The following is a 21419-nucleotide window of genomic DNA, read 5'->3' as shown; positions in this document are numbered from 1 at the left end:
CTTGGCCTTACAGGTCCAAACGCAATTGCATTTGTAATATAAACGAAAGTACCTACTTATTTCCTAACCAAAGTAGTTTGTTAAATTTGTTGTTCTGACCCACTGCTCATAACATTGCTCCCAAGCTCTCGCCATTCTTGTACAGAGGCAGAAAATAAGGGAGTAAAGTGAATCTTGAAAAAATTCGAAAAGAATGTTCGAAAATACAATTTTTCCGGTTTCAACCTCACTGTTTTGAAATCCCCCTCCCTTCGTTTGTTATTTTAAACTAGTTAGCATTTTTATCCTTTCCTTTTTAAATATATATTTATTATTTTGTTGTAATGACTCAATGCCTTCGGTCGGGAGTTCAATGCGAGGTTGGGGGCAAATCATCCGACGCGTCCCGTTCCCCCCCCCCCCCAATTTGGGAGTGCTTACCTGTCGCATAAACTTTTTTAGTCACCATTGCTGCTGCAATACTCGTCAAGCCTACTCCGGCACCAAGTTCCAGAACAATTTCATCCTTTATCTGTTGTCCTAAATAAAGAAGATAATCTGCGAGAAAAAGAGCACCGCGCCAGACTTGCTGACCCACAAGTTCTAAACTAGTAAGGGTTGAATGCGCTGAAATAAGAATTGAAAATTAAAAGAAAAATCGGTTATGACTCTGGAACTGCTAAAGAATGAAACAACCAGAATAGAGATTTTAAAAATGTAATATAGAAAATTCATTCGTTTTTAAAATTGGTTAGAGTAGGACATTTTAGCCTGGAAGCTTTTGTTTATTTTGATTCTGCCTGGAAATTACTTTTAAATTTTAACTTGATGGTTTTGTAAGTGCACGAGCTTTTAAAACCCAACTTTAAAATTGATTAAAAATAAAATTTAACTAATTATAAGACACGAGATATTCTTCTGGGCGATGTCTAGATATCAGAGGATTCTTGTTCAAGTTTGTCCGTTGCAAGGTGGCGTTCGTCCCACCTAGATTCTGAAGACTATTTTTTTTTTAATGTTCATTGGAAAATAGCGTTTCTGGTATTTTCATTGGAAAATTTGAAAAAAAAACACCATCCCCACAAAATACAACTTTACCCTACCATTCCTTACATTTTCGTTTACGCGAAGATGTGAGTGAAATGTCAATGATGCTAACAGTACAGAAAGCTAATCAATTGAGTTTATTTTGGATTCTTGCCTCTAAATCTCATTAAAATGCGTCACATTTTGCAGAAATACCCCCTGCAGGACTTAATATAGAGTGATGCAAAATAAAAATTTGCAATTTTTGAAGGCAGTATAGCCAGGGGCGGATCTAGAGCAAAATCTAGGGGGAGGCCCAACGGGACAAGGGCGCCAATGAGCAAAATCTTGGATGGGCCCAATGTGACGAAGGTGCCAATAATTGACCAAATTGACAAATTTATTCAAAAAAAGATTAAAAAAGAAAAAACAAGATAACAGGGCGTAAGGAAATATCTCGAGGGGGGGGGTGTTCAGCCCCCTGAATTTGCCAGTGAGTCTAACCTAAAGCTATCGACGAACACATTGAAACCATTCTATTTGAACTGGGTAATACCAGAAGGTTTTCAGTAAGAGAGATAAATCAAAATGTATTTATAATTATGTATTTAAGATCAATTCCGTCTTTTAATCCTGAAACTGGGTCTGTTCTATGATCGGCTGGTAAGAAGAAATATTTTATCTCATAAGAAAAGGAGCGAAGCTCTCAGTCCGTAACTAAGATTGTTTTGAAATGCGCGGGGTACCGCAACCAAGAGATATCCGAATGCAAAGTGAACGAGGCTACAGTTTTAATAACCGGCAGAAGGTCAATCTTACTTTTGAAAAAATATGCATTACCCAAAACCAAAAGGCCAAAAATACAAGTAGAAAACTTGCTTTCCATGTCAACTGGAAAACGATGTATCCTCAAGTCAAAATTGACCAACATTACCCATAATAATAGGTGTATAATAGGTGTACTCTTCATCGACACTTCCTTAATTCACCAAGTTGAGTTCATTTCGCGGGCTAAACCATAGTTGATAAATCAACTGTCAATAGAAAGAGCCGTACTTTGAAGAAATGGTGTCTCTAAAATACATCAATGGACAATTTTTGGCAAAATAGTCGCTACATCTTTGGTGACATAAAGCACCGACAGGGAGACAATTCTTACTAAAATATATAAGATTTAACTTACTGATATATAAGTTCTTTTCTTCTCCCGTGTTATTGGGTCTCACAACTTCCAAGTCTCCGTCTTCGTCAACCTTTGGCGTCAAATCAGCCATAGAGTTTTTCTGATGTGTTGATCTTGGAACCTTATAAGAGAACCTTGAAACAACGCCTACAAAGAGTGGAATTTAATTAAATGATACAAGATGTATCCGCGTTAGCTGTGAATTTTCATGCCATATTATAGATTCTTCTCATGTCCCAGATAGTTGGATTTAATTCGCGGTGGGATACTCATTTCCTCAAATACTAAGTTCTAAGACTTAAAAGCTACTTAAGGTACAGCGAGTCTTTTTTTCTCATCTTCTCGTACAAACCACTACATGCATGTAAATATATACAGCCATGGACGTACACACTTCAGGACAGATAGACGCAGATACATATATATATATATATATATATATATATATACGTTTTTCATATAGCATATATACACACCGAGACCAAGGAGATACCTTGGTTTCAACACCAGGAGACCGAGCTTGGCTCGGTCCCTGGTCAGGGGCGGATACATGATTTTCCTTAGGGAAGGGGGCGCATAATAGGTTACTTTGATAAAATTGCAAACAAAGAAATACCTGTAATTTAAAGAGAACCTCGACAATTATGTGTCGTAGGTAGGTAGTGGAAATGGTCGTAAAAAATCTAAAATCTGGTGAGGGTTAAAGATCTAATAAATCTGTTGAAATTAAAACGGTATAAAGATATTGATACAAAAATAATAAGTTATAAAAGCCATCCCGCATGAAAACAATAATAAAAAGCTGTTCACCATCTACAAAAAAAAATAATATTTAATATTTTCTGCGTAATTTTTTGGCTTTGCACTTCTGACCCCTATAGCGAGTGAGTTAAGCTTTTTATTGTCAAATAAAGATTGATCTTGAACCATGTTTTGGGGTCATGCACTCTGTGTGACAATTTGAATAGGTCAAATCATTTAGCATGTCGCTTAACTTTATGGCATCGCTTAGTAACTATGATAGTAATGAAGAGTGGAAAAGAGGATAAAGATTCAACTTGTATATTCGTAAAATATATATTAAACCTTAAATACTAGTTCTTTTGGAGGTGTAGCAAGACAAACAGAACGAAGAGATAGAAATGCATAGAAGAAATTTAAAACGAGGGTTAAAGGTACAGGCAATAAAGCATTAGCTAATCGCTGTTTCTTTTTTAATATAATATTTTAATAAACAGTGTCAACTTTGGCGAAATATCAAAAATGCATTAATAAAAATTTTACTTTTCAGAACAACGTAGTGTATCTTTCCACTTTTTAAAGCTCTATATATTTCGCTTAAAATACAGAATTCACAATTTTACAAGAAAAGTCTATTTCTGTGTTTCCACAGCCGCCATATCGATTTATTACACGATCGATGTCTACCTTAATATTTTGGTGAATGTTTATAATGGCTAGTCCTGTCAGTCTATAATCCTGTCAGTTTAGAACTCATCGTTAGCATTTCCTCTTTTATTCATCCTAAATGTTCGAATAAAGACCAAAATCGTCAGAAAAATATTAACTCTAATAAAGACGCATGTAGGTGTGTGCTTCAAACTAAGCATATGAGTCGAAATACTCCTTAAAAAACAAATAATTATGTGTTTGTTATTTTTGTAATTGATAGGTATAGATTGTTAATAAAAATTCTCAGGGTTTCAAGCTGTGGTAGATTTCTAATCATTTTTTTTTTTAATCTTGAGATTTTCATATGTTCGATTCAAGTTTTAAATCTCGGTATGTCTGCTGAGCATAAAAATAAAAATTTGAAATTTGACTCGAATTAGCATTAAGTAAGAGAATAGTAAATTTTGATATATAAACAAATAATCGTGGAAATATGATTCGTGGGCATGTATCAAAATAAGTAAAAAAAAATCCTCAGAGGTATATATAGCAGTTTAGACAATTTTTATGGACAAATATATGCAACCTCTATACAAAAACACAGCTATATTTTGGGACTAGTTGGCACTGAGAAGGTGAGAGATTCTGGAGTGATAACTGTAGTTGCATTCCGTTTCCGTGGTTAACTCAAGTTGTGTGAATTTCCACTTTTTTTAAACATTTTATTAGTAAATGTTTGAAAAAAAAATTGACACCATTCCACTGATTCAAACTGAGAATTCAGATACCCATCTATACCAGTTAGATAGAAAAAATAAACACATAATTATTTGCTTTCCTTTATAAACAATTTTTCGAAAATCTATTTTTCGTAAATGATTATTCCGACCTTTGAAGGAGTATTTCGACTCGTATACTTAGTTTTAAGTATATACTTATACGAACCTTTATTAAAGTTTTAAAGAGTTTAGCCTTTATTTTAATGTTTTAGGACGAACAGAAAAGGTGATATGTCATATAATGCAGAGCTTTACTTAGATGAAAATAGGCAGTAAAGTGACCACCATTTGCTCATCAAAATCCGAAACTTAAATTAATAATTTTTGCATTTCTCATAAATTTAATTTCTATTATACAAATCCCCTAAAAAACAAAAGCCACCCTGCTTTGCAAAAAAAGCGAACCCAAAAAAACAAAACAGACAGCCAAAAAAGTAATGATATCAATTTATTCGCCTCAGTACCATAGCAAGACTCCAAGACAAATTTTTGATAGTAAAAGAACTGAATATTTTACTTTTCAATCCCGTTTTGACAGCACAATCCTGAAATATCATTTCGACAGCCTAAAGAAGTTAGAATTTTAAATTTCCCTCCTTGTTATTATAAAATTAAGATTTTCACCTCCCAGTTGGTTTTTGTGGTAATACGGACAGATTCCCTTGATGAACCTAAATTTAATTAAACACTTTTTGGCGGTATGTGTCATTAGAAAAATCTAACAGAGACCGCACAAAGTAACTGAAACCTTGTTTCAAACTTGATTGCAAAACGAAACAGTCTTAATAATTAAAAACTTATTAAAAACTCAACTATTAAAAGCAATTACAAAAAAAAATACGTCTTAACCCAAACCAGAGCAAGCGGTCCCAACCACAAATCCACCACTATGTCAGGGGGGCCCGTCCCCCTAGATCCGCCACTTTCTGGTACAGAAACTCGTCCCGTCCCTGGAACACGTTATTTTAGCACCTGTAGATGATAGCCAGGAAGGAAAAATTCAATTTACGTCAGAATTTTTTAGTTCAACCGTAATTTATGATTTGCTACCCTTTGACTTGAAACATAAGAACAAAACAATAATTATGCCAGTGCATAATTTAGATATGTCAGAGGAGATATACCTTGGAACATTCCTGGTTGTTACTAATTATATAGCAACCCAATTAAAGCAAAAATATAAGACTGAGGAAAAACTTGAAAAGAAGCTTTTTTGTATCTATGGCTTTATGCAGAATTATATTCGATTTTGAATGAATCTGAACAGCTAAGGTAAAAGGCATGGAAAAATATGTGAGGTAATGATGCACGAAAATGAAGCGCAACGGAATCTGTAGCTAAAAGGCAAGCAACAACCAGCATCACAATGAATCCCAAATGAAAATAACAGACAAATATATTTGTGGTTAAAATATACGCGACAGGGATGATCACATCAATCTGTAAATGAAATCTGCGGTTAGAAAAGATGCAACCGTGAGAGTCACAACGAATCCTGAGAGAAAACAAATCTAATAAAACGAATGATTCATTTATGCGTTATCAGGAAGGAGGAACTGAATTTATTACAAAATTTCTTAGTTAAAATGAAATTGTTGATTTGACATCGCATGACTTAAAACTAAAGAACTAAAGCTATTGCGTAATTAGAGAGTCAAATACATACAAAACAGCCGCGTACCGAGTGCTGGGGTACGGGCCATTTAAAAGCTCAAGTTTCAGCAAGGCGCAGAATGAAAGGAAAGGCACAGAATTGTAATGAAAAGTGCAAAGTCCCAAGTTGCAATTTCCATGAAAAGAAAACGTTTTTCCCACCCTTTTTCCAAAAATTTGTCTCTGGTAACCCAGATTTTAACCCCCCCTCCCTCAAACCCAATTCTAAAATAAACCTTCTACATTATATAGTCTTGTTTGAAAAAGGTTAGAGATCGCGCTTAGAAAACACAGTATTAACTTACTTTTCTCTCTATCATCTTCTTCTGAATCGGGGGCTGGGAAAAACGTAAAGGCATTGACCTCGCTTGAAACCATGTGGACATGCTCTTCAGATTCACCCATCTATTTAATATAAAAATAAGTAAATAAAAAGAAATGAACGAAGTAGTTGCAATGGAAGAACAGTCATTTTATTCAGTTCCAAAAGTTCAGTAGCAGTTAGCAAAATTTTCATGCCAAACAGACTTTCAAACTTAAAAATTAAGGACTGTATCTCAATATCGAAACTTGAGCATGACATACCAAATATAACATATGACATGCTGAGATTATTTTTTTTTTAAACTAATTTAAAGTTTAAGATTAAATTAATTCAACTCAAATTGAGTCAACTTAGGTCTAGTTAAGCTTGACTTATTAATGAAATTAAGTCAAATTACAAGGAATAAATGATTTTCACGGTATTGACCGCAGAAAAGGAAGACGGACGCAAAACATTTCTCATGAGCAGCTAAAGTGGATCCAAACATTAGGCTCTATTATCCAAATACTATTCCCTTTTAGCTTCATAAAATTATGTTTGTCAAGCATAGAATATACCGACAGGAATCACTGAACCATGATGTATTTTCATGAAATAAAACCAAATATTCCCTATGAAACAGAAATATGTTTGGGCGCTTAAGGAAGTCTCTTGATGATGCTGCGAGCCAGTCTGTGAGCTACTCTATCCTTTGTCAATAAACCCGTCGATTACTCTCAACAACAATGTCGATGTTACGGTGCATGTTAAGAAGAGTTGCTATATTCAAGCAGCTTATTCTCGCATGCCCCATTCACACTCACGGTCAGTTTCTTTGGCTCACAAACTATGGTTCGATGGCTCGCAGAGTTCGCACAACTGCGGAAGCTCTGAGAGCTCCAGATATTTCTGGGTTTTGTGTAGCTATTCAGTTTTAGTAAATTCAACCATCCCTCCACCCTAAACTTGAGCATGTACAGAGTAAACTTACATGTGTATTTCCTGGTCATGAGTAAACTGAATCAAAGAAAATACTAACTGTTAACAGGAAATCATTTTAACCAAATAGCAGCCAGATTCTCCTAGCTCATGTGCATACGTCTCTAACAAGCTTTCAGCGTATCTTAAGGGGGACCTGCTTTTTATAGATCATACTTGGTGGATACCATTTTTGCATATCGTTAATTTACTTCCATGAAGTTTTTACTTACATTTATTTCGACCTGGAAAGAATAAAAATCAAAAGGGCCATACAATTAACAATAATTACAGCAGCACACATTTCGAACTTAAAAACTTCAGTCTAACATCAAGTTTACTGGAGGCTACTAACTGGAAAATGGCTTAACACAAAAGTTCATTTGGAAAGAAGTGATAGGGGAAAATGGCCCTGCGGCTAGTTTTTCTAATCCTATTTATTCTTCTTTTGGATTTTCTTAGGATTCTCTCCGTTAGCTAACTTTTCTTTCAGCACAACATCTGCGCTTTTGCTCTACTCTTTGCTGAGATGTCGATTACTCTCAACTTATCATCGTAACTTAATAATGTAATTAACAAAGTCAACTTAATAACGTAAATATAGATGAATAGTTCCAAGCGCTCTCGGCCAGTTTCACTGGCTCGTAGACTATGGTTCGATGGTTTGCAGACAAAGTTATTTTTGCTAGAGGAGTGTCACACCTCTTTTGACTTTTAACAGATCTTTCGCTTATATTTTTTTTGTTTTTCCACGGGCTAGGAGAGTCCCCTCTCCCCAACTACTTTATACAAAAATAATTCAGAAAAAAAGTGAGTGTGATTAGGGAAAACTTTGGATTATTAATTTATACTACACAATTCAATTTTTAAAAAATTCCTTCATTACACTATTTTGTTATTAGTTATTTTACATAAGTAGGGAGGTTTCTGAAATACCGTTATATGCTATTATACGGTCACTTTAAGTGATGATATTGATGTAAAATAAGGTAAAAATCTTCCGTTTAGATCTTTGGTGTCTGATCTTTTACGTTATTCTGTGTGCTCATGATATATTGCCAAGCTGTAACTTAATACGTAAAAAGCTCATCGTTCTTATGTGATTTATGAACTACAAGAATTTCAGAATTCTAAGGATAATTTTTATTTCCAAATAAAGCTATTAAGTCGATTAAATAAAGCTATTTAATGGATTAGAATGACTTGCAAGTTTTGGACTGCATGTTCAGGATTTAAGCGTGCAATGGAACATATTTCAAATAATAATGGTAATTAATTCAAGGTGGGGCTTAAATCACTTTTTAAGTTGATGAGATTCAATACTCAGTTCAGCTAAACATAGTAAAGCCTATCATGTAGAATTTGTTCATAGATGATTTTGGTCTTTCAACCTAAAACCTAAAACAAGTCCAAAGTCTTGTTCAAATAATTTAATCAAAGATCATGAATTCCAATTCTAAATTCTTCACTGTATCTTAGTTCTGAAACTAATGAACAAACAAAATAAGAAAAACCTATCATGCACAGCTTCACCGAAAACTAGGATAAGTTATGAAACCTGGTCACTAACTGATAGTGACTTTCTTTTTACTGAAATAAACCAAGTCGAATAGATCTTACCTAAATTTATTCTGGTATTTATAATGAACAAAATAATAATGTAAGGAATAAAATAACAATCTTTGAAATAGAGCTTTGTTATTTGCTTTTAAAGTTGCTGCGTTATTTAGAGTACGCGGGAGATGAGCACAAAATAAATTCAGAAACCTCAACTTCTGTAAGTTGTTCTGCATAACGTTTTACCTTATTAGCGTTCGGCAAATTTGGTTTCACAAACTTCCCTAGTGCTAATTTCATGTAGTATTAACGCTGTAGCTTTCAGAGCCATCTAAGATTCAGTTTAGCAAAAGAAATCTGTTGCAACATCACAATTACACAATTTACTTGATATATTGCAATAGTTGCTCCGAATCTCAATGGAATAGTACTGACCTAGTAAAAACAGAATTTCATAATCATATATCACAATCATACATGTAAAAATACCTTTAGCGAAGCAATATTCAACCAATTGCACTGAATTGAAAAATTGCTAGATGGCGGAGGACGACACATCTGTGCCTAGTGAGTATTTCCAAGGGACTAGAAATTCCACGAAACGTTCTCGACAACCGGAGGATAAGTTGGAAATGCAAACATTGAAAAAGAGAATAGAAGCTAATATGCCCCTTTCAATACCCTTGACAGAAGCTCTTCGAGTGGGCTCAGATTTTTTTAGTTATGATAGCATAGAACTTGCAAATCGACTTTTGGGGTGTTACCTCGTACGCAAATTCGAAGATGGGACCGTCGTTAGAGGAATGATAGTTGAAACTGAAGCTTATCCAGGTATTTTCTTTTTTAATGCTGACCTTTTTTATAATTTTTGTTTCTTATTTAATGGCTTAATGTTAAGCAAAAAGTCACCAAAATATTATTTTGCCGTATATAAATCTTATTGGTAATGCTGCAATTAGGATTTTGGATCTATTTATAAAATTTTGGAAAACGATCAAGCGGCAGAATATCTTAAGTACAAATAAGACTTTCGCCACTCCCCCTCCCCCTTCTTTTGTTCTATCTTGCTTCAAACCAGAAGTTGTTAAAGTTTTTTTTAGCTATCTGCTAATACTAAAGGTACTTTAGCTTATGAATAAAGATAATTTAGCTAATACTTAACTTTCTGTGGTGTTGAATGTATTTTTATTCTTTAAATTACTAAATTAATATTAACTTTTGAAAAACCTTCTCTATCAAACAGTTCGTGGTAACGAACTGTAATAAGGAGCGACCCGGCTCAATAGTAACCAAAACTCTAAAAAATTGAATTTTGATATCAATAGCTACATCAAAAGAATCGCATTTTAATGCTGATTTTAAATATATAAGATTAATCAAGTTTAGTCTTACCCATCAAAAGTTACGAGCCTGAAAAAATTGCCTTATTTAAGAAAATAGGGGGAAACACCCTCTAAAAGTCGTAGAATCTTAACGAAAATGACACCATCAGATTCAGTGTATCAGAAAACCCTACTGTAGAAGTTTCAAGCTCCTATCTACAAAAATGTGGAATTTCGTATTTTTTGCCAGAAGACAAATCACGGGTGCGTGTTTATTTGTTTTTTTTTTTTTTTCTTTTTTCTTTTTCCCAGGGGTCATCGTATCGACCAAGTGGTCCTAGAATGTCACAAGAGGGCTCATTCTAACGGAAATGAAAAGTTCTAGTGCCCTTTTTAAGTGACCAAAAAAATTGGAGGGCATCTAGGCCCCCTCCCACGCTCATTTTTTTCCCAAAGTGAACAAATCAAAATTTTGAAATAGCCATTTTGTTCAGCATAGTCGAAAACCATAATAACTATGTCTTTGGAGATGACTTACTCCCCCACAATCCCTGGGGGAGGGGCTGCAAGTTACAAACTTTGACCAGTGTTTACATATAGTAATGGTTATTGGGAAGTGTACAGACGTTTTCAGGGGGATTTTATTTTGTTTAGGGGTGGGGCTGAGGGGAGGGGGCTATGTTGGAGGATCTTTCCTTGGAGGAATCTGTCATGGGGGTAGAAAAATTCAATGAAAAGGGCGCAGGATTTTCTAGCATTACTATAAGAAAACAATGAAAAATAAATATGAAAACGTTTTTCAAATGAAAGGAAGGGGTAGCATTGAAACTTAAAACGAACAGAGATTATTACGTAAATGAGAGGTTCTAAAAATACTTTAGCATAAAGGGCGAGGTATTTAGGAGGAGATAAATACCTCGCTCTTTATGCTAAAGTATTTTTAGTAATTTAAACTATTTATTCTACGGCCTTTCTGATTCAGGGGTCATTCTTAAAGAATTGGGACAAAACTTACGATTTAGTGTAAAGAGCGAGGTATTAACGAGGGTACAAACCCCCTCGTATACATAATAAAAATATAAGATTATGAAAGTTTGTTACGTAAGTTAATTCTTAAGTTACGTATATTTTTTACTAATAAAAACATTCGTTAAAAATTAAAAGTTCTAGTTCCATTCTTAAGTAACCGAAAAATTAGAGGGCAACTAGACCTCCTTCTCCACCCTTTATTTCTCAAAATCGTCTGATCGAAACTAAGAGAAAGCCATTTAGCCAAAAAAAGAATTAATATACAAATTTCATTTTAATAATTTATGTGAGGAGAGCCAAAACCAAACATGCATTAATTCAAAAACGTTCAGAAATTAAATAAAAAAAAACTGATTTTTTTAGCTGAAAGTAAGGAGCAAAATTAAAACTTAAAACGAACAGAAATTACTCCGTATATGAAATGGGTTGTCCCCTCCGCAATCCCTCGCTCTTTACGCTAAAGTTTGACTCTTTGCCACAATTCTATTTTTTTAAAACAATTAAAAGCTTTAGCGTAACGAGCGAGGGATTGCGGAGGGGACAACCCATTTCATATACGGAGTAATTTCTGTTCGTTTTAAGTTTTAATGTCGCTCCTTACTTTCAGCTAAAAAAATTAGTTTTTTTTATTTAATGGTGATAAAGTGAGAAATCATGACCAGTTCAATAAAAACTCACGAACACACATTTTGCTGCTAATTCATCAACCATGCTGTGACATTACCAGCTTGAGTATGGTTTGTATTTATATTCTTTGAAATTAATTAATTCATATTTAATTTAAAAAAAAAGTTTTGACGGCGATAAAGTAAAATTTTTGACTAATTTGGAAAAAACCACGAATATATATTATTTTTTTGTTAATTCATAAACCATGCTGTGGCATAGCCAGGTCAAACTTCATGGAATTTTGGCCCCCAGCTATCCCCCTCTTGTTTCTAACGTAATTGCTTTTTATATTTCTTTCTTTCTTTAGTCGGAACTTGATTTTTGTCAGGTTTTTTAAAGTTCAATTTCTTTTGCTCAGGTTTCTCCAACTTGTTTGTTTCCAGCATCGTTTCTGTGTATATTAAATAAAAAAAACAAGTTTTTTAAATGAAAGTAAGGAGCAACATTAAAACTTAAAACGAACAGAAATTACTCCGTATATGAGAGGGGATTTTCCTTCTCAACGCCCCGCTCTTTATGCTAAGTTTGACTCTTTCTCTTAACTCTATTTTTAAAACAGTAAGAAACTTTAGCGTAAAGAGCGGGGCATTGAGGAGGAAAAACCCCTTTCATATAAGGAGTAATTTCTGTTCGTTTTAAGTGTTAATGTTGCTCCTTACTTTCATTTAAAAAACTTGTTTTTTTTATTTAATTTCTGGACGTTTTTGAATTAATGCATGTTTTGATCTTGGCTCTCCGCACATAAATAATTGAAACGAAATTTGCATATTAATTAATTGCAATTAATAGGAAGATTTTGAGAAAAAAGAGCGAGGGAGGAGGCCTAGTTGCCCTCCATTGTTTTGATTACTTAAACAAGCAACTAGAACTTTTAATTTTTTACAAACGTTTTCATTGGTAAAAAATATACATAACGTACGGATTAACTTACGTAACGAACTTCTATATTCGTATGTTTTTATTGCGTATATGAGGGGGTTCAACCCTCGTCGATACCTCGCTCTTTACACTAAAGCTTAAATTTTGTCCCAATTCCTTAAGAATGACCTCTGAATCACAAAGGCCGTAGAATAAATAGCTGAAATTACTAAGAATACTTTAGCGTAAAGATTGAGGTATAACGAGGAGGTAAACCCCTCATATGCGTAATAATTTTTTTTCGTTTTAAGTTTTAGTGCTGTTTCTACTTTCAGTAGAAAAAACTTTTAATATTTATTTTTTCATTGTTTTTTCAAATAATGCTAGAAAATCCTGGCCCCCTTCATTGAATTTCTCTTCCCTCATGAGAAGTTTCTCCATGGAAATATCCTCCCACGTAACCCCTTCCCCTCAACTCTCCCCCCTAAACCAAAAAAATCACCCTGAAAACGTCTGTACACTTCCCAGTAACCATTACTATAGGTAAACACAGGTCAAAGTTTGTAACTTGCAGTTCCTCCCATGGGGACTGCGGGGGAGTAAGTCGTCCCTAAAGACATATTTATTAAGTTTTTCGATTATGGTGAATAAAATGGCTATCTCAGAATTTTGATCCGGTGACTTTTGGGAAAAAATGAGCGCGGGAGGGGGCCTAGGTGTCCTCTAATTTTTTTGGTCACTTAAAAAGGGCACTATAACTTTTAATTCCCGTTAGAATGAGCCCTCTCGCGACATTATAGGACCACTCAGTTGATACGAATACCCCTGGGAAAAAAACCATACAAACAAATAAACACGCATCCGTGATCTGTCTTCTGGCAAAAAATGTGAATTTCCACATTTTCGTAGATAGGAGCTTTAAACTTCTACAACATGGTTCTCTGATACGCTGAATCTGATGGTGTGATTTTCGTTAAGATTGTATGACGTTTAGGGGGTGTTTCCCCCTATTTTCTAAAATGAGGCAAATTTTCTCAGGCTCGTAACTTTTGATGGATATAACTGATCTTGATGAAACTTATATATTTAAAATCAGCATTAAAATGCGATTCTTTTGTTGTAACTATTGGTATCAAAATTTCATTTTTTAGAGTTTCGGTTACTATTGAGCCGGGTCGCTCCTTACTACAACAGTTCGTTACCACGAACTGTTTGATTAAATTAGAAAAAAATGCTTCAACTGAAAGTAAGAAGCAACATTAAAACTCAAAACTACCAGAAATTATTCCATATATGAAGGGGTTGCCTTTTCCTCAATACCTTGCTCTTCACGCTAAAGTTTGAAAAAAGATTCCTATTCTAATTAAATGGCCCTTGTGTTTCAAAAGTCGTTATTAAAAACTGGGACAAACAGTCAAATTTTAGCGTAAAGGGCAAGGAGGGGACAACCCCTTCATATATGGAATTATTTCTGTTTGTTTTGAATTTTAATGTTGCACCTTACTTTCAGTTAAAAACTTTTTTAAAAATCTAATTTGTGATCGTTTTTCAAAGAATGCCGGTAGATCTGCCTCACCATTCATGGAAAATTTACTCCTCTCACGGGAAAATCCTCCTTGAAAAGTTACTTCGACTTAAAATATTGCCCCCCCCCCCCGTAAAATTTCTTCCGGATAATTCCATCATCGCTGAAAATCCCCCCCCCCCCCTGTACAATTTCTTGCGGAATTTTCAGTCTAAAAAAATCTTCTTAGCATACTTTCATTTGAAAAAGACTTGAAAGTTCTAATTGTTTTTTCCATCCCTCCAGAAATCCCCTCTTTCCCTGAAAATTATTTCCTGGAAATCCAAACACGCAGAGAATCTCTTTCGGACAAATCCGCTGAGACGTCTTCACATCCAAAAGTGAATATGCAAAGAAAAAGTAAGACAGATAAAAAGAATTTCGTATAGGAATTCTGTCAAATCGCCAAATTTCCCAATCTAAAATTTTCCCTGGAAAATTCACCCTCGGAAATTTTCTTCCACACGGAAAACTATCCATATGGAAACCTATCCCAAGCACAAAATCACCCCCCCCCCCCTCTCTGTGAAAAAGGTCTGCATCCTTCCCAATAACAAATACTATATGTAAACGATGGGCAAATTTTATAACTAAAAAACCTATCCCCAGGGGCTGGGGGGGATGCTATATCAAAAGACATAATTTTTTGGACCTTGTAACTATGCTAAAAAAAATTGCCATCTCAAAATTTTGGTCAGACAATTTTTGGGGGAAAGGGGGCGTGGGAGGGGAGCTAGTTCCCCTCCAATCTTTTTGATCACTTAAAAATGGCACTAGAACTTTTAGTATCCGTTCAAACGAGCCCACTCTCGATGTTCTAGGACCTTTGGTTTGGTATGATCACCCCTGAGAAAAGAAAAAAAATAAACACGCATCCGTGATCTTTTCTTCTGACGAGAAAAAAATTCAACATTTTTTCAGATAGGAGCTTGAAATTTCTATAGAGGGGTCTCTGATACGCTGAATCTGATGGTGTGATTTTCATTCCGATTCCTTGACTTTTAGGAGGTGTTTTCCTCCTTTTTCGAAAATTAGACAAATTTTCTCAGACTCATAGCTTTTTATGGATAATACTAAGCTTAATAAATCTTATATATTTGAAATGAACATAATAAGCTGGTTCTTTTTATATATTTATTGATGTCAAAAGTCCGTTTTTTAGAGCTTTGGTTAGTATTGAGCCATGTCGCTCCTTACTTTCAGTTCGTTACGACGAACTGTTTGATTCTTCTTTTTTTCAACTGAAGATTACTTTCCATAACTGACTATGTCGTTTCTAGGCACTACTGATGTAGCTTCACACACATACAATGGGAAAAGGACTCAGAGAAATGAAGCTATGTATATGTCCCAGGGAACTTCTTATGTCTACTTCACGTATGGAATGTATTACTGTTTTAACATCGTGGCAAAAAGTACTTACACTTTATTATCATTATTACAAATCGGTAAAACAAGACGTTTATTTCACAAGATTTTTACCACGAGCCTAAAAGGGCTGAATTCGAATTTTGAGGTAAAAAGACTAATAAAGAGAAAAGAAATACCAAATGAAATAGGCCAGAAAATTAAAGAACTGGTAAAACTAGTTAAAATATATTAAAAACTTATATTTTTAATATAATAGTTCATTAAAAATATAACAAAAGTAATTGAGCGAATATATACAAAACATAGGTGACACATGTACAAGTAATAAAAAAAAGAAAAACTATCGGTATGTTTTGTTAATTTTTTCAGTAATGTAGGGGACAAAAGTTTTTTCTTACCTCGAGGTAACGCTGCGAAAGGGAGCCAAGATAGAAACGAGTCCAGAAACAATACGAGGTGGGCAGAATCTGGATGGGGAGTGTTGATTGGAGAAAATATCTTTCGTCTGAGGGTTTGTTATTTCATTTCAGGAAAAACGAAGGCAAAACGTAACTCTCCTGCACTCAAGCGTTTCCAACCTAGCTATTTTTTTTAGAAGAAAAGAATATGTAACCTTACCTTCTTTGAAAATTATTCGCAAGGCTCTTTTTTTGGTTGGATTCGATTTTGTCTGGTTCTTCCCAGGAGATGCCAGGCTGCCAAACTGGACGAGCATGTTCAAGATTCAGGCGTACAAAAGGAGTGTAAATCGTTAAAGAACGGGTAGGGGGCTGCCAGATTTATTTAGAGCCTTAAGGAAGAAGATAGGTGCATTACATCCATAGATGGTATTTTTGACAATGAATACCCCACTTAAACTTAGAAGAAATTATGACGCCAAGTAGTTTAAAGAAGGGCGCAAAAATTTTAGGAGAGATAGTACTAAGAAAAGGGGGAAAGTATTTAAAGCAATATATTGGTGTTATCATGAATTTAGGAGGGTTTACTCTCATGTCTTAGTCCGTAGCATTACATGCAATATCATTGAGGATGTTCATAGGGTTGTTCATTAGATTTTTGTAGTAGGTTTTGACAACCGTTAGGTCATTGACTAATTTTGATTAAATGAAATTAATCAAATTAAATTAATCAATTAAATGAAGCTTGGTGCTTCAAGATTGATGCTTACGATTGATCAGCCAGCTTTGATATGCTGCTCATATTTACATAATTCAGGAAGGTCTGCGCATATTACATCAGAAAGAAGACAATGACGAAAATTAGTGCTGTGTTAGCATATTGAATAAAAATAATTACTAAAATGATATTACTCATGTTTATTATCTTTATTATATGTAATTATTGCCTAAAAAAACGTTAAATGCGATTTTTTTGTGAACATTCAACATCGTATATGGAATGTGTATTTAATGTGTTTCCATACTTCAGTGTTCGGCTTATTATTAAGAGGATTAAAAACCCTAGAATATAAAGCGGGGGGCAAAAATGGGAAGCCAACTGTTTAAAGTTTATGCTATTTTTTTCGTTTAGAACTCTTATTTTACAAGTTTTAGCGTCATAAACCTAAAAAACACTAAAATTTGGACTTCAATACGAATTATAAATTATTTTAATTTGTCTTTTAGCAAGTTGTGTTGATGGAGATTTATAGGAAGGTTAGCTGTATGGGTGGGCAGTTGTGAAGTGGGATGGTCAGCTGGAGGTTAATTGGGCCCAAGAACCCTCCATAGAGACTGCGATTATGACGACCAAAATTACTGAGCGATCCTGATTCCAATTTGGCACAACATGCACCGCATTCTTCTGAATTTATATTTGTGGCCTTCGTCTTAAAACTGAGGCCTTTACCTTTGGCGATTTGTTTATCAAGTTTCCTTAGTCTACATTGCAGCTTTCGGCCATTTTTATTGAACTCCAAGTTTTCACCAATCTCATATATGACTGTAGGGGTTGTCGGCGGATACACAGGAACTTCAAATTTACGCTAGATATTAACGAGAACTTTTCGTATGTTGGAATTTTTCTTTGTGATGTTACCTAGTAGACGGTTGAAAAAGCTGGAAATAAACAGAAATTTCCAAATATCGTTTCCGATATCAATATTTACGTTTCGATATACAATATTGATATTTGGTCTGATATATAGATTGGAGGCTGTACCCCGATTGGATGGTTTTGACTTTTTTAATTCTCCAGGAATTGATTCAAGTGATAAGAAGTTACTCAGTATGCCAAACCAAGGGTAACTTATTTAATACCATCCTTGAAAAAGGCAAGTAGAAATACTCCCTCACTTCTCCGCCTGAATGTCTCTATTCAAGTGGTCAAAAGTGCCGAACCAGGACCACCCTGGTTCTAGTTCGGCCCGTCTCTGGCGTATGTCTGACCAACTAACAAAAGAAACAGAAATTTTTTTTGGGGAACATTAAAGCTTGTTTGTCGGCTATAAAATTAAGAAAAAATGTGGTCAGTATAAAAAAAACTACAAAATGAATTTCAGCAAGGTTTAAAAAACTAAAGAGTTTTAATTTCAAATTATAAATTGACTGATCAACACCAAAAGTAAGTTGTTCAACTAATCTTGGTGTTCCACCTGTCAGTGGTTGCAGCTTCATTTCAGCTTCTGTCTTTAAGCCACCATCCGTCTCGTCAGTTAGCCCGAAGTCTCTTGCTCCAGTTTCCTTCAGGAAGTGGACCTTGAATTGTTCAGTTATTACTTTTTATATAATGATAATATAGGGAGCAGGATTCCTTTTCTTGCTCTTCAACTCTACCAGACTGTAATCAATAGCCTTGACTTTCTGAGTGTCAAATTGGAAGTTGCTGGTAGGGGGCTCGTCTTCAACGTCCGTACTGGAGTCTGAAGAGTTGTTTTATGCAAGATCATCTACGTCAGAATTGTCACTCCAACTGCAACTCTTGCTACGAGAAACGTGCCTTTTGCTTTTTACCCTTTTCACTTCTCTGAATTTGTTCCTTTCCGGGACTAGGGCTTACTTGGCAGATACAGCTTTTATCCCAGCTGTAATGCGTTCTTTCACAGGGGTGTCAGTGAGCACTTGTGACTTTTTCATATTTTTTTTCCTGTTGAGTTATCGTTTTGAGCCTTTTAGAAGGACCATCTCTTTTAGTGAATCATCTGCTAGCCTTTGCTTCTCATTTAGAGACAGATTCTGTGCTGCGTCTGCTTAGGGGTCTATGTTAAACAAGGAGTCTAACTGTCACACAGGACTTGCGCTGAGCATAAAAACTTCCCGGGTAAGTGTTTCACTAGATGTAGTAAGCATTCTGTCTGAGAAATATGACAAGAGGAACTCATCTCTATTGGTGGGGTATAGCCCACTTGGTCTGATTCCATTGCTCATATTTTATGGAGTGAAAGTCTTTATATATACTTTCTCCAGCAGCTAAGCAATGTTATGCATTGATATAGTTTTACATTTATGGGCAGTCAGAAAACTTGCAGTTTCCTGGTTTTAGTAGGCCTTAAGCCGCCCCATGACTATCCTTTCTAGAAGCTTTAGCTTGTGAGTGCTTTGGGGAGGGCCAGTTAAAAGTACAACGCAATCATTTTTAGCTATATCAAGCAATTCAACGGTGTATCAGCTTATTGGTCGTCCATTTTCAGAAGTACCGGTGACTGTTTAGAGGGTTTGACTTGATTAATAAAATGCTACAAGTAAAGCAAATAATGAAAGGCAGTCATCGAGCCAGAAATATATTCTGAGCCGATCGTGATGATTCCTGGTAAAGCTCCCTTGAGTGAAATTTCCGGACACTGTTTTCCTGGGGAAATAAGTAGAGGAGGGACTCTGTTCCCAATGCATTAACACAAGCATAAATTGTAGTCAACTGACTCCTTCCTACTGACGTGACCTTCCATACTTACTTTTGTTCTTGCTGTGCAATGATCTTTGCCAGGCTTGTGGATGTTTACAGATTCGATTCGTCAACATTCCAAATGTCTTGTGGTCTGAACATTTGTTTATCTAGACCTCGCTCTAGGCTGGTAAGGAAAGCTCCTACTCTGTGACGGTTGAAAGCATTTGCCCGTCATAAGCTTGTACCTTCTTGCGTTCTTACTGATAGAATTTTAAGTGTTCCATAAAACTGCGGTACCAATGTTTACCTGTAATTCCTCCACTGTCTCCACTACCTTTGCGTTTCCTCTTATCCGGTACTTTCATACTTTGAATAATGGCAGAGCTATTTTGCTAGAGCTATCAAAGCGTGGACAATTTCGTAATACAAAATATCAATATCTATTTTATCCATTTCATCATCAGATTTCTTTGGAATTATTTAGAAAAAACGGAAAGTATGTCTGCACGATAGTTTAATCTTTTATTATTATCTCAAGCAATATTATGTAGGATATAGTTTTTTAAACTATGAAAAAAAAATTTCAACAAAAGAAAACAATGTAAACACTCAATGTGCATCATTATGACCGCAAGGCCCTTTTACAGCCTATCATCTATAAGTTTAATAATTTTAAAAAGTTATCACCGTGCGTTGGTATCACTTTTCTTTGTTAGCTTCAACTGGTTGGGGCACAGAAAACAAAAGAAAATGAAAATAAATAAGCTATCATTCAAATATCGCTTATTTTGCTGTCTGTTATTGTCCCTTAAGGTGGTGCCGTATAAATTATTTTGCGAGCCAAAGCGTGGCTGTTCGACCCAAAGGCGAATGGTCCATTAGAGAATTTTCAAAGGGGACTAGCTCTCATTGAAAGTTGTCGAGAATTTGCGGTTTGAAGGTGAAATTTTACAGGAAATATAGTGAAATTTTACTTTCTTTTTGTTGGTGAGTCTGTCGATCAAAGTGGATAACACCACAGGGAACTTCCAGAGTGGCTAACTTAATCAAATGACTATTCCTTTGAACAAATTTTTACCATTTTCCGAGAAGGAATGCTAAAACAAATTTATGGACTGCCATTTCTTAAGGTTAACAAGAAACTTCTGCTTCTTTTAATCATAAAAACAAAGTTCAAGCATCCTGGTGATGTAGGTTCCTTTAAAACAAAATATCTCTGTCTCAGGCACAAAACATGGGAATCTAAAACTATTTTTAAGATTTCTGGGAAAGTAGGAGTCGGCTTTCAGTTTTCTGTTGTTTATTCAGATCTGTTTTCTGACCTCTACAAGTTATGCCAAGATCTACCAATAAATTCTAAATAATTTGGCCACACAAAAAAAAGTTTATAATAGACGAAATAATTGGATTCTTTGAAGGTACCGCATCACCCTAACGAGTGAATTAAAAAATTTAGGTTTTTATTGTTGGGTTTTCACTCAACTCTAAAGGCAAGAAAAAATGTCCATTTTTTTATAAATATATTTTGTTTTTAGTCCCTGGAAGTGCAGTTTTAATTCGAGCCGTTCACCCCACTCATGGAGAAGAAAGAATGGTTATAAACAGGGCAAGTAAGCGAAAAGCTGCTTTGACAAGACCTTTCAAATCTCATGAACTTTGTAGTGGCCCATCTAAGCTGTGCATAGCTTTTGATATTGATAAGCTACAGTTTAACGAGCAGAACCTTATTGGGAACAATTTTCTTTGGATAGAACAAGGTGAAAATATTCCACTGGATCAGATTGTTACCTCTACTCGGATCGGAATATCCGGTGCCGGCAGGGAATCTGCTTCGAAATTATTAAGGTTTTACGTATTGAGCAACCCCAGTGTGAGTGTCCGTGACAAAGCAGCTGAATTAGCCAAGGCAAAATAAAGTCAAGATTATTTGGGA

The 21419-nt window shown here is 35.1% G+C and overlaps 2 protein-coding genes across 5 annotated transcripts in view; one reads left to right on the top strand and one right to left on the bottom strand.

The window, feature by feature from the left end:
• LOC136027589 (methyltransferase-like protein 22) overlaps positions 1 to 9423 on the bottom strand; it is a 21360-nt gene extending 11937 nt beyond the window's left edge. The window contains exons 1-4 of one of the 3 annotated variants that reach the window (XM_065704976.1): positions 9341 to 9423; positions 6318 to 6417; positions 2189 to 2335; positions 421 to 606 (exon numbers count right to left, since the gene is read on the bottom strand). In XM_065704976.1, the coding sequence (XP_065561048.1) occupies positions 421 to 606; positions 2189 to 2335; positions 6318 to 6417; positions 9341 to 9409 (502 nt within the window). In that variant the 5' untranslated portion in view covers positions 9410 to 9423. Of the gene's footprint in view, positions 1 to 420; positions 607 to 2188; positions 2336 to 6317; positions 6418 to 9097; positions 9167 to 9286; positions 9308 to 9340 lie in introns of those variants that run through there. The other 2 variants (XM_065704978.1, XM_065704977.1) reach the window with 2 other exon arrangements.
• Positions 9192 to 21419, top strand: LOC136027590 (uncharacterized). 2 transcript variants are annotated; one of them, XM_065704979.1, is made up of 3 exons: positions 9196 to 9682; positions 15574 to 15708; positions 21022 to 21419. In XM_065704979.1, exons 1-3 carry the CDS (start codon positions 9391 to 9393, stop codon positions 21399 to 21401), a joined length of 807 nt encoding a protein of 268 aa, XP_065561051.1. In that variant the 5' UTR covers positions 9196 to 9390; the 3' UTR covers positions 21402 to 21419. The 2 variants fall into 2 exon arrangements, with proteins under 2 accessions (XP_065561052.1, XP_065561051.1); XM_065704980.1 differs by lacking the exon at positions 15574 to 15708 and having other exon boundaries at positions 9192 to 9682.

Source organism: Artemia franciscana, chromosome 5, assembly GCF_032884065.1.
Source record: "Artemia franciscana chromosome 5, ASM3288406v1, whole genome shotgun sequence".
NCBI classification, from domain to species: domain Eukaryota; kingdom Metazoa; phylum Arthropoda; class Branchiopoda; order Anostraca; family Artemiidae; genus Artemia; species Artemia franciscana.
This window is presented reverse-complemented; position numbering and strand designations above follow the sequence as displayed.

Coding starts and splice junctions, on each gene's coding strand:
- LOC136027590 (XM_065704979.1), top strand. CDS start 9,391: ATGGCGGAGGACGACACATCTGTGCCTAGTGAGTATTTCCAAGGGACT. Junction 9,683..15,573: donor TGAAACTGAAGCTTATCCAG/GTATTTTCTTTT, acceptor TGTCGTTTCTAG/GCACTACTGATGTAGCTTCA. Junction 15,709..21,021: donor TTTTAACATCGTGGCAAAAA/GTACTTACACTT, acceptor TTTTGTTTTTAG/TCCCTGGAAGTGCAGTTTTA.